The following is a 12,661-nucleotide window of genomic DNA, read 5'->3' as shown; positions in this document are numbered from 1 at the left end:
TTATTAGTTTATATCTTGGATTATATTTAGCCTTTTTTGTATTTTATATCAATTGTAACATTAATATGTATAATATATGTCGGCTTTTGTTTCATTCCGATTTAGTTTGCCATTTTTGTTTATTTAATACATATGTGTATTGGAACTGATAAACGACCTGACTTGGATGGATAAGTGGCAGAGAATGGATGGAATCCCAAAGAGACATTGTGGTCATCCATGTCACATAGACATTGTTTCCCAGCCAGCGGGGGCGGGGGGTGTTCCTCTTATCGACTTCATTTTGCCATTACTTGGCCACAGAAGTGTCCATAAATCTCATGAAGTTGAAAATTGGATAGTTTGTCTCGAAAGTGCAATGTGTTTTTTGGATCAGCTCAGCTCCAATGCCGGTGGCTTGCCAGAAAACTGCGACGTCGTTGCTCTTTTAATTACGCTGCTCCCCGGGGGAGCCACTCGGGTAGTTAAACAGAGAAATCAGCATTAAAGCAATCATTGGCACGCGGTGAAATGAATGCTGTCATGTGTAATCATTGGATGGGGCTGGGCGGGGCTTTGAAAGCACTCTCGCACCTCGGGACAATTTAGAGTGTTCAATCGGCCTGCCATGCATATTTTCGGAATGTGGGAGGAAACCGGATTACCCGCAGAAAACCCACGCAGGCACGGGGAGAACACCCAAACTCCACACGGGAAGGCCGGAGCCGGAATCTAACCCCTGCACCTCTGCGCTGTGAAGCGGACATGCTAACCAGTCAACTACCGTGCCACCCGACCGCTGAGCAACCACTTCCAAATATGGGCATATGTACGCCGGATCTGGGAGTCGGTGGGTTATAAGGGTTTATAGAGTTAGGTGGGTCTCAGGTTAGTGTTGACCAAAAATGTTGCAGTTGTTCACATGGAGCTCACACTTTCCACTTCTCCATCCCCAGCTGCAGAGTGACTTGGACCAGGAGTACCAAGATAAGTTCCGCCGGCTGCCCGTGGAGATCCAGGAGTTCGTCCAGGACGGCAGCAAAGCCAAGCCAGGCGACGCTAACCTGGCCGCTTCGTCCTCCTCCGCGGCCGAGCGGCTCAACCACAAAACTTCGCAATCGGAGGACGACACAGAGGAAGCCTCGCTGGAGCGGGTCTACGACACGCCCCTTTAAAGGTGGACTGCGGTTGTGTTTGTGAACTGGTCTGAAGACTCATTGCGGTGAGTAGCTGTGATCCAGACACCCCCCCCCCCCCCCCCCCCCCCACCGTGTAAATAGTACTCCTGTTGTATTTGTATTTCACCTGTGTGGTGTTGTCACCATTTGGATGCGGCCACAGTTTGTGTCACTAACTATTGAAGGAATAACTTACTTGAACTATTGCACATTTTGATTTTCTTTCATGGTGATGTCTGGTCGGCCTTTTCTCCTACTTTTTTTTTTTTTTTTTTGCACTGAGCGCTCACCTCCCGACTTTGTGACAGAAAAGGTTTACCCAGAATCTCATTTTTTCTATTTTGTTCTCACAGAACGATGCTGCTATTTCCTTTAAATGCCACCGTTTTAAGCTTTGATCAATGTTTGTGCAATGTTTAATTTGACCAGGATGTGTACAGTTTCTGCATGTACTCAAACTAACTGTACATGTGATGGTACCTCTGTAGTGATTGATTTGAAAAGTTGGGCTGATTTACAAAAATTAAGAGAAATATTCAAACATGCAGGATGCTTTTGGGGAAAACACACTTGTACAGTGAAGGCCAAGCTGCATATTTGTAATCTGATATTTGCAAATTCACCTTTTGCAATTTTGGGGAGGGCGGGGGGCCCATCCTCTTTTATTCTGAAAAAAATATTTGCTGTTTTTGTGCTCCGGCAAAAGCAATAACAGCCGCCACTGCCTTGGCACCATAAGTAGCATTTTGATTTCAAGAAAATGAGCTTAGGAGCTGAATTTAGACAAAAGTAGTCCAGGATGGCCCTTTTGATCAATCTAGTGTAGACAATTAAAAACACTTTGGGGGGGGAGGGTGTCTGACTGACATATTTTTATTTTGGTTACACCAATATCGTAATGAAATGTTTGCTAACCAAGGCACATATTTCATAGTGTTTTCCAACCACTGATCGAATCTACATTTATGGCTGCATTTTTATTTTAATTCAGGACTGGAACAGTATTTTACAGATGAAGCAAAATGATCAAGACAATGCGATAGCACAGTCAAACAAAAAAAAACCCTAAAACTAGTAGCAAGGTAAGGAATTGTCGAGATTCCTCTTCCCCGTCACAGATGCCGTTTGTTGCTAGGCAGGATTTGCCTTAGTATTTTTGTTTTTTGTGTTTTTTTTTGCAGAGATTTTCCCGCTGTTACTATTATAAGCTGCGTAATATTGAATACTTTGGTAACCACTACTGACAGGGTAACACTTGTGAAAGAGCAGCATATGATTTTAATCACAGAAGAGAGGGGGGGGGGGGGGGAAGTATTTTTATTCATTAAGTTACTAATTTATGCATAGTCTTGACTGACTACTTTGATTTTAAGGCGCCACTCCTGCACTCTTGCATTTGAACGCGTATGCACTCTGGAATTGTAGTGTGTGTGTGTTTTAGAGGCTAATATATGATGTAGATCAAATAACAGTATCGTACAAAGGGAATTTTGTCTGTAATTAAAAATAAATGTGGCTGTTATGATTGTACATTCCAAGGGTGAATTTTGGTTTGGTTATTTATTTATTTATTTTTTTAAACTGTCCATGTATCGATAGATGGTGTTTGCCGTTTATTCACCTTTAAGAAAACCTGTTAAGGTCCTCCGTGATCACCAGCTGTCATGCTTACGCCGTATAATTATAAACGTCGCCATAGTGACGAATGCAAAGGTTGCATAAGGACACTTGTGACACGGTGTACATTGTCTGCTGCACTGATGATGGTTGGGGTGGGGGTGGTGTTTCCGTGTGTGCCTGGGGAGAAGGGGAAGCCCTTAACCACCAACTTCCTGCCATTGCCTTGGCAACAACAATTCTCAAAGAATTCCCAAGAGGAAGGCGACTGTCGGACGAACTGTGCTGCAAACACACTGCCTGGATTGTTTGCTGCAGCGGATGAGAGATTTCAGCTCAGTGAGCGTCTGAAGGATTACCTTCTGCACGTGGCCTTTTTTCCTCTGTGATGACGAATAATAGTAGAGGAGTATGGTTTTCAAGAAAAAGTGAGTTGTTTCATATCCGCCAACATGAAGAGACTCACGTCCCAGGCACATGCTGCAGACCGTGAAGGGTGAGTTTGACATTCCTTACCCATTTACATTTCATGACATTTCAGAATGTGATTTGAAACGCTCTCTGTACTTTTCATGAAATTTTGATCATGGCCACGGTTTGACCCAGGAACAGATAAATCCCGTGATCATAGTCTGCTTTTGCTGTCTGAAAAGCTTCGTTTGAAACCTCCAAAGCCCATTTTGGGACCCTAACCTTGATATTAGCATAACTTCACTTTTTTTTTTTTTTTTTTTTTTGGTTCATCTGGGAAGCTGTCGCAAACATAAACTGTGTTCAACATATGTAGCCCCCCCTCCCTTCTCAGGTCGCCCCCCTAACGATCGGCGTGACCAGTTTTAACAAGATTGAGCATGTTACGTAAACGCAGTCGGAGGATGGCAACGAGGTGTCCTTGGAGTGGACGTTAATGAGGCTCTTCAACACGCCGCTACTAAGGTAGGACAAACATTCACACACAAGTGGATGCAGCATACGCACCACACATGATACATCTTGTCTTCTCCATACATGCGCTTTGTTCTCCCTACGTACTGAGCATTGTGATGCACAGTGCAGTTGTGCCAAATATTGCAGCTAGTTAGTATAGCGTAATCAATCATTTACATGTCACAATATATATTTTAAAAAAAAAATACCAGAATTAGCACGGGAATTGTGATGTGAAATGTATAACCGGAACAACCCCCCCCCCCCCCCAAAAAAAAAGCTTTTTGTTGTGTTTTTCTTCATAAAACCACAACTTTTTTGGAGCCTTGAAAAACTTTGGCAGACAATAATTTGGAGTCACACAAGTCTGAAAGATGAACTATTTACTGAAAGGAAAAGCTTAAAAAAAAAAACTTTTCAGTTCGACAGATCAGTGACAATGTGACGAGCGAGTACCTTTCTATGTGTGACGTGTCCTCAAACCTGTTGCGTGACTGCGATGTGTTATTGGTTCAGCCTAATAACCTGCAGCCATTGTCCTGACTCTTGTTTGCTGCGCCAATATTCTGCGATGTTAATTAAGCGGCAGATTTTTTTGCCTGCCTAGCGGCGCCACCGTCAAGCCGCTCGCGCAACATTGTCACTTTGCATTCGTGTGTGTGTGTGTGTGTGTTATGGTATAGTTTGTGCTGCAGGAGGAGTGACTCATTGTTGTTGTCCGCATGCAAAACGTCAGTGGTTACAATCATTACGTAATGATTTTTGTTTTTCCACCACAATTCCTTACAAATTGTTTCTCGACACCGCACGTTTTGTTTTCAAGGTCACAGCATTTCCAAAATGTCCCCCCGCGCGTGCCTTTTTTCCATGTCATTTCAACAGCCACAGTGATGGGCGTGGCCTGTGTTGCCGTTGCGGCAGCTCCTGTATGATATTAATATTACAATCTCGAACATTGCTGTTGCCAAATCATGATTTATGCCAGATGCAGCAAAGCAGCGTTTCAACATCACGACGACATCGTTTTCTGGCATTCCTCATTTTGGTGGCTCATTCCGCTTCAGAATGCTTTCGAGATTTCACTGAACCCTGCATCAGCTCAAGATACCCGCAAATCACCCAGAAAACAAATGTCAATCCAGAATGCCTTGAAATTATTACGACTTAATTGTTCCCCGAACAGACTCAAACTACCTTGCGCCGGATACAGCAAAACATCCCGAGAACGTAGTCAATACATCAACCTTTCTGACATTGGGCGACAAGCTTGCTTTAAATGTGTTGAGAGTGCCCCTGCAACAACTCAAGACTGGATACAGCAAAGTAGTAGAACATAACTAAGACAGAGTTTCTGGCGATGGGATCAAGACATTCCTGTGCTGGATGCAGCACATTTTCTACTAATTCACTATTGGGGCTGTATTTTCCAAGCTTCAATGATCCGTGTTGTCACCATTTGCTCCCACGCATATCATTAGAAATTGGTTACTGTATTTCTTGCATATCATTAGAAATTGGTTACTGTATTTCTTTGGCGACATGTGCAGCCTACTGTGCGTGCGTGTGTGTGGAAGGTGGGGGCGCTTTTAGTGTTTGCCCGGATCAAGGGACGGCGGCTCCACTCGTCAGCTGTTAGACAGGCAGGGAGGAGCTGGATGTGCTTGGGCTGGATGACTCACTCTCCGCGCACTCATTCACCCCCCCCCCCCCCTGTCTCTCTCTCTCTCTCTCTCTCTCCCCCCCCCCCCCCCCCCCCTTCTCTTACAATCAAGCATAACAAAAAAAGAAGAGCAGCTTGTGGTTCGGACGTCCGCTGCTCCGTCTCCACGAGCACCGGGACCACCACCACCACCAGCAGCAGCAGCACTCGCGGGGAGACCAAAAGGAGATAGCTGGGGAGGGAACGAGCCGCACTGGACTGCTTGTTGGACTCCTCTGGGTACTCAGCATCCTTCTTCTTCGTGGATAAAAAAAAAAAAACACACATTAAAAGCTTGCGAATCTTCTAAGAAGCTAGCGCTACTCGTACTTGTTTTAAACGATCCTTTGCAGATCTTTTTTTGCAATGCAACGCTCGTGTTTTTTTTTTAAGAATACAAAAAAAACTTGATTAGAATAGCTCGCGTCACATTTATTCCACGCACAGCTGGAGACAGTTCTTCGCTCATGGCTAACTTGCTAGCGTACGCGGAGCTTGAAACGTTAGCAGGTAAAAAGAAAAAAAAACGTGACACATTTGTTTCGATGCGTGTGTACGTGTAAGCGCGCGGGGGCTTTAAATGCAAAAGAGGGGGAGAGTATTGATGTTTCCGCGGTCTGTAAGGGTAGTGGCGGTGGGGGTAGGCACAGCTAGCCGTGTAGCGGGACAGAGGCAGACTGCAGCCGGGCAATGACAAAGCCGGTGCCCGCCGTGCAAAGGCTGCTGGAGTGTTTGTTTTTAGCAAGTTGTTTACCGGAGGTGCTATGCATTTGTGTGTGTGTGTGTGTGTCCGTGTCCCATACAATACTGCTGCATGCAAGGTGTAATTGCTTAAGGTCTCTCCTCCAGCATCATGGATGCAATACGAGGAACCCTGCAGGATGTTTTTGTCCGCGCCCCCCCCCCCCCTCCCAACCTGGTGTTGTTTTCCTGAAACTGGAAGTAAAATATGAGAAAAGTATAATATTCCCAGGATAAAGTCAAAATGCTATACTGTGTGTGTATATGTGTATATATATATATATAAATTATAAATAAAAATTAAAACATATAATATTCCCATAAAATACACCTCTAATTTTGGAGGAATGCTGAATTATTATAAGAAACATTTCCAAAGGGGAAAAAATGTAATATATGAGAATAAAGTCTTCATGTTAAGAGAAAATTTTATTTTTTAGGCTTAACGTTGAAATATTAGTATTTTAAAGTTATATTGTCAGGGAAAAAAATATTACAAGAATGAAGCCGTAACATTATGAGAGTTAAATTGTGAAAAAATAATTCATAATTTCACATCGTAAAGCACGGGGATATTCTCATAAAACATCAAATAAAATGGAGGGTTTTAAATGAAAAGGTTAAAATCATGAAATTATCATTATCATACTGGGAAAAAGTCACAATTTCTCCCCCCCAAAAAAAAGGTCGATATTATAAATAGAAGTATGTTAACCCTAACCTGTGTTATGACAGCTATGTTTTCGTCAGTTTCAATTCTAATAAACAGTATTCCTTTCTGCTTCGATTAATTTCCTGAAGCAAACGTCAACGGCAACATGTCTGTTGCTCGGTGTGACAAGTGTTTGTTCACGTGCACCCGGCAGATTAAGTGTTCCACATTTGTTCAGTGTAATAACCCGCAGGCAAGCCGCTGGGTGTATTTGCTCTATAAACAGCTCCCAACTCTTCGTGTAGCATTTTCCAGAAACTTTTTTTCTTCGCGTCAAACCATCTTCCCTAAGATGGCGCCATGTGGGTGGTGTGCGATGCCATTTTATTTCCGTTGCCTCAAAACAGCAAATTGTTCGAAAAACAGCTGAGGGAAATAAATGACTATGTCCGTGTCACGCCGGACATCTTTGTGGATGTAGCTTCCCTGCTGAAGTCATGTTCGAGAGCAAAGTAGCAAAGACCGGTGTCCCCTTTCAATTTTACAGGTGCCATATTCCAACACATCAGTCTTAGTATGACCAATTGAGGTGTGGTGTTTATTCATTCACGTCGACCATCCATACTGGTAATTGGGGCACGTTTATGAGAGGAGACTTGTTCTCTCCTTCTGCTGTTTTCTGTGCCTCCTTTGCTTGTCCTTCAGGCGAGCGGCTTCCAGTCTCATCGAGTCACTTCCATACTTTCTCTTCACGTCGGCATCCGTGACAAGGTTTCATTGTTGCCTGTTTGCTCTGATAAGGCGCGTGTCTGACTCTGCTGCTGGTAGGCGTTATGATTTGTGCTGTGCTTTTCCCCGACGGGCGGGAACCGGCGGCCTCCTCCCCGGCGAGCTTCCGACTGTAAACCAGGCAAATAAGCCCCAATGGCGTGATTGATGAAATTCTCTCCCCTTCTTACCGCATGTCCTTTTTTGTCTCTGCAGGCTGGCCGAGACATGAGCGTTTCCCGCTGAATGTAATTGATGCAGAACTGGTGAGTTTTTTTTTTGTTTGTTTTGTTTTTTAAACGACCGGAGGGTTTTCTTCTTGGATATTAGGCCTTTACCTCTTGAAACTGCTTCGTCATTATTCTTAGGCCAAATAAATCACCATTTTGATGACATTTCTCATATTGTGGTGTCTTGAGATAAGAGTTACTCCACTTGTGGGTTTGTTTTTTTCCCCGATATGAGCCGTTGTTTGGATAATTTATTGTATTTTGTTTTGCTTTGACTCAACCAAACTCACTTTGCACTACATAGCACCTTGGCAGACAGCGAACAATTCGTCAACGAAGATTGATATAAACCAGAACTCAAATGTGATTTGGCAAAATTCAGCCTCAACAGTCTTATTTTGCTGCATGAAATTTGGGAGGCGAGTCTGAGTAGACCCACAAAACATTCTGGAGAGGCCATGCCCAAAAACACGCAGGAAGACTGCCATTTTGGTTTGAAGTCACCATTTTGCCCATTGCCTTTAACATCTCATTCATCCATCAGATTTTGTCCGATACCAATTATGAACTGTGTATCCTATACAGAAACTTGACAGACTTGTCAGTTTCCGTCAACATGTGCAAGGCGTGGTGTGCATGCGCCGCACCGTGACAACACAGTCACTGCGAAACAGGCCGCTGCCGCTGCTGCTGCGTTGAAGCTTCCCAGAAGGATGCCGTAATGAGGCAGGGAAGTGATAGCTCCCCATACGAGGTTCTCTGCGTATTATGTAATCTGCATTAATGATGACATCATGTGGAGCACAAGGCCTGCGAGGGCGTGAGTAGCATTCAGGTGTTTTACGCCTTTCTTCCCCTGTATATCATCTAAAATCATGTCTTGAAGTTATCGAGTCATAGTCTAACACCAAGTCCTGTAAAAAGGGATCTTTAAAGTCATTTAAGAAATGACAGCAAAGAAGAAAACAAGCAGGCAGCTACTTAGTGCTAACGTAGCTTTAATTGTCGTCCACTTTTTTTTCCTCTTAAAGGCGACGATAGCTACCCAAGTCTTTTTTTTTTTTCTGCTAGCGCTCTGTTCAATGCATGCCCACACACGTGAACAGCCGCCATCTTCCCCCATGGCTGCGTCCACGGTGGGGATACACGTGAATGAATTTTGCTCTTCCAATTAAACTGCCGACCTTCGCTCCAGAACGTCGCAATACTCGACGGCGTCCCATCCTCTGCTGGATTGCTATTATTACACACAGCCGGCCCGCTAAAGGCTCTTTAGTAGAAGTCAGCAAAAAAAAAATAGCAAGAGCACAGATTATTATTACTGTACATCAAGCAAGATAAATAATTATGTAACATTTATCCATCAATGTGTGGTGCGTTCGTGCCGATTGATTTGCATCATCCAAAGCCGCCGTCCTCGCTTTTCATCCAAAGGATTGAGCCTAATTTATGGCCTGCGTTTTCACAACCGTCCTTTGAACTTTATTGCTTGTAAAACAAAAACCCGAGGATTGCATTTGAGTATTATAAACGGGGGGGGGGGGGGGGGCAATGGATTTCCCAAGCCAGCGCCAGATATTCGTCAGCAGCCACTTCTCGTCGCTGTCATTTAAACAAACATCAGGGCCCGGCGTATAAATCCATTATTAGGAGGCTGTCATAACAAACGGTGAACATTATGGAAAAAGTGCTCGCAATCAAAAGCGCATCGCCGCGCGGCGACGGCCATTTCATGAACGCTACTTTGAGAAATTCTTTTACAGAAAAAGAAATGGACCACTTTTTTTTTTTTTTTTTTTTACAACAATGAAAGTAAAGCGTAAGTAACCACTGTTTATTTTACAATATATGCAGCGGAAAAAAAATCTATTCCAGGACTACCCCTTGTTTGGGTTTGAACAAAAATTCCCATAGGAAATAATAGAAATAGCCATCAGTTCTGGAACCAAACCATCATATTCAACTTTTTTCATTGACCAGCTAGTCATTTTTTAAACATTTTAACCTCCTTTTAACACATTTCTATCCATCCGGTTATTAATACAGTGGCCCACATCTCACCTTTAATCACTCACGAATGAGTAAACACTCGTTCGGTGCGACGCTGACTTGATTTTTGGACAAGGAAACGCTGTCGTTCTTTTCAAGGTGCGGGAAGTGATGATTCGATCCGTGTTCTCTTGCTGACTCGCTCAGTGGAAGAACAGAAAAATGACCGAGTCTCAACTCCCCACTCCAACCTTGGAATTGAAACTTTGGTTCCTGACAAGCTTTTACAAGTGCGTGCCGGATGTAATTATTCATTTGTTCCACTTATGATCAGGCTTTGCTGCAGATTCTTCTGCTACTTCGTGGATTTGCCTAAAACCTTGGCATAGAACCAGAGACCTCAAAGTGCATCTTTTATTTGGAGTCTTATCCTATTTGCATTTTTTTCCTATCTGTTAGTTTAAACTTTGTTAAAATTGTGTCATTGATGACACAGTGAAGTTTTTATTAGTTTTTCCCCACGAGCTCCATCATCAATAAAGATAAAGTGAACCTATTCCAGAAGTAGGCATGCAAGCCCGAGGCATGACGGTACCTGCGCCATGCTTCACAAATGAGCTTGTGTGTTTTTTGGATCACCAAGCACATCCTTTATTTCTTCATACGTTGGACCTTTCCACCTGTCCTGAGGTGAACCTCTACTAAAGTGACAGAAGTTTGGATTGGTTTCATTTTTCCTCCCATCCTTGCGGGTCTCTTTGCCGGTACCGATCAGCTTTTTTGCGATTTGCAATGACTTGTCTCGGATGCCGTGGAGCCTTTGATTCTTGTTTGCACTGTCTGACCAAGACGTCGACTGGCTGCTTCTCTAGCTCGCCACCCTATGCGTCGAAACTTCGTCCTATGTTTGTCTTCGTCGTTTTCAACCGAGGGCAGTGTTTAAAGAGCATTTTATTGTTGTTGACTTATTCTTATTAGACTGGCTCACCTCTATTTACTCTTGCATGACAGTTAGGACCATTGAAAGGTTACTAAAACGTGTACAGTTGACTAAGGTTTTACGGCTGTGACAGTTGTCTCAAACAAGAGAACATGTTGTAAATCTAACTGATCTCAGCAGGAAAACGGTCCCCCTTTGGACCCCCAAAGACCCTTTGCCCATTCAACCCCTCGAGCACAAAGTGTTTCATTCTCCTTTCAAGAGGTCACTGCGCTCCTCTGTTTAATTGATTTAACAGCAGAATAAACCGTCCCTTCCATTCCGCTGCCTTAAAGCCGCTCTTTCCAATCCGGCAAAAAAAAAAAAAAAACTCCCAGCGGGCCTGTGGGGATGCAGCTGCATGACAAAAACCTGGGTATTTGCTTTTGAGAGCGCTGCCGTCGTTTTATGTCCCAGAGGAGCCATATGAAACGGGAATAACCCCCCACGGGGTTTTTGGGGCAACTGATATTCCAGCAGACACCAGGGACAGGGCCATGTTTTTTTGATTCAGACCACCAAATGTATTTTGCGAGCCCTGATGTAACTTGTAAAAAACGTCCTTCTTTGCCACCTTGGCTTCTATGACCTCCAAAGAGCTCAGAGAAGCTAAGTCGGAACCACAATTTCCGTTGGTTTGGTTGTTCATTGACCTGGCATGATTGTCTAAAAAAATTACAACAAAAATGTACATAGACTGAAAAGGAGGTGTTGCGTCTCAAGAAAATGGATGTTAACATAACGTAGTACCTTATGTTAATTTGTACACAACAACATTCCTTAAAAATTCATTTTTCTACCAGATACTGTATGTGTAGTGGTATTTTTTTCCCCTCTGGATAGTTGTTTATCTTAAATCCAATTATTTTTCTTATTTCAATTAGATATAAACAACAACAAAAAAATCAGTCATTATCGATCTTGACTGATCCAAGATATTTCTTTTGTGATATATTTTTCACCCATACCACTGAGCCCTATTGGGTGGACATGTTTCATGTAAAAAAAAAAATAATAATAATAATAAAAAAAGCTCTCCCTACAGTAGTATCACTCGGTACATCAGGAATTTTCAGTAAAACTACTCTCGTGGTCGAAATCTATCTGCCTTGGTGGAGTTCTGCGCTCTGCGTTGATTGCATAAAACATCAGGTTGTCTGTGAGCCTGCGTTATATTTAGAAGAGCCTATTCCAGGTAACATGGGAGCGAATGACACTTCGCCGTGTCCCATCACATGATACCTGTGGGATATGGTGTGTGTGTGTGCGTGTTTGTGTCTGAGTGCGCGCTTGAGTCTTTGTGCACGGGTTGTTTTAATCCCTTGCGGCATTGTCGATGGTGAAGTGACGCCGCCGGGGCTCTGCCTCTGCGTACACCTCGTAAATCCTCACATAGACTGCTGCTTTAATGGTAATTGCACACGTCGTGTCCCATCCAAATACGGTCGACGCCTATACGGTACAGTACGTCCTTAACGCGGTCTCAATCTAGATGGTCTATATCGGTTCCATTCGTTTCCCAACTGCTCACCTAACTAAAAAAAAAAAAAAAAAAAAATGCAATCAAAAATCAGTATTCCCCATTGAAATGAATGGAAATGGCATTTTGCTTCTGGTGGTGTGCCCTGCGCTGCCTGCATTTATCCGTTTATCTTTGTACCAAGCAACCGCGCAGCCACAAGCACTTCCTGTCCTGCTTGGGAAAAGCCATGGAATTATTGAGCGCTTTATCTCCTCAAAGGCGATTGAAGATGCCGTCTTCTTTAAATACATTTACAGTAATTGGTACTTTTTGTAATGTCGCAAAGCAAACTAACGCAGAGAAGGAACGATCCTTTGTAAACAGTAATCACCATTGTACCTCGGGTGTGTGTGTGCGCACGCATGCGCATGTGCCCATGA

At 43.4% G+C, this 12,661-nt stretch overlaps 2 protein-coding genes across 3 annotated transcripts in view; both read left to right on the top strand.

Moving 5' to 3' along the window:
* Window positions 1-2,687, top strand: part of LOC147185543 (1-phosphatidylinositol 4,5-bisphosphate phosphodiesterase beta-1-like) — a 46,604-nt gene extending 43,917 nt beyond the window's left edge. Inside the window, exon 32 of the mRNA XM_086104368.1 lies at window positions 936-2,687. Coding sequence (XP_085960494.1) covers window positions 936-1,154 — 219 coding nt within the window. The 3' untranslated portion in view covers window positions 1,155-2,687. The remainder of the gene's footprint in view (window positions 1-935) is intronic.
* A 306-nt stretch (window positions 2,688-2,993) lies between these two features.
* LOC147185542 (1-phosphatidylinositol 4,5-bisphosphate phosphodiesterase beta-4-like) overlaps window positions 2,994-12,661 on the top strand; it is a 30,434-nt gene continuing 20,766 nt past the window's right edge. For both annotated transcript variants that reach the window (XM_086104428.1, XM_086104427.1), the window contains exons 1-4: window positions 2,994-3,270; window positions 3,580-3,710; window positions 5,474-5,640; window positions 7,778-7,827. The gene's annotated coding sequence lies outside the window, so the exon portion shown is untranslated. The remainder of the gene's footprint in view (window positions 3,271-3,579; window positions 3,711-5,473; window positions 5,641-7,777; window positions 7,828-12,661) is intronic.

Source organism: Hippocampus guttulatus, chromosome 23, assembly GCF_054856545.1.
Source record: "Hippocampus guttulatus isolate MCC_2025c chromosome 23, RoL_Hgut_1.0, whole genome shotgun sequence".
Taxonomy (NCBI): domain Eukaryota; kingdom Metazoa; phylum Chordata; class Actinopteri; order Syngnathiformes; family Syngnathidae; genus Hippocampus; species Hippocampus guttulatus.
The sequence above is the reverse complement of the archived record's forward strand: the minus strand, read 5'-3'. Positions and strand labels throughout refer to the sequence as shown.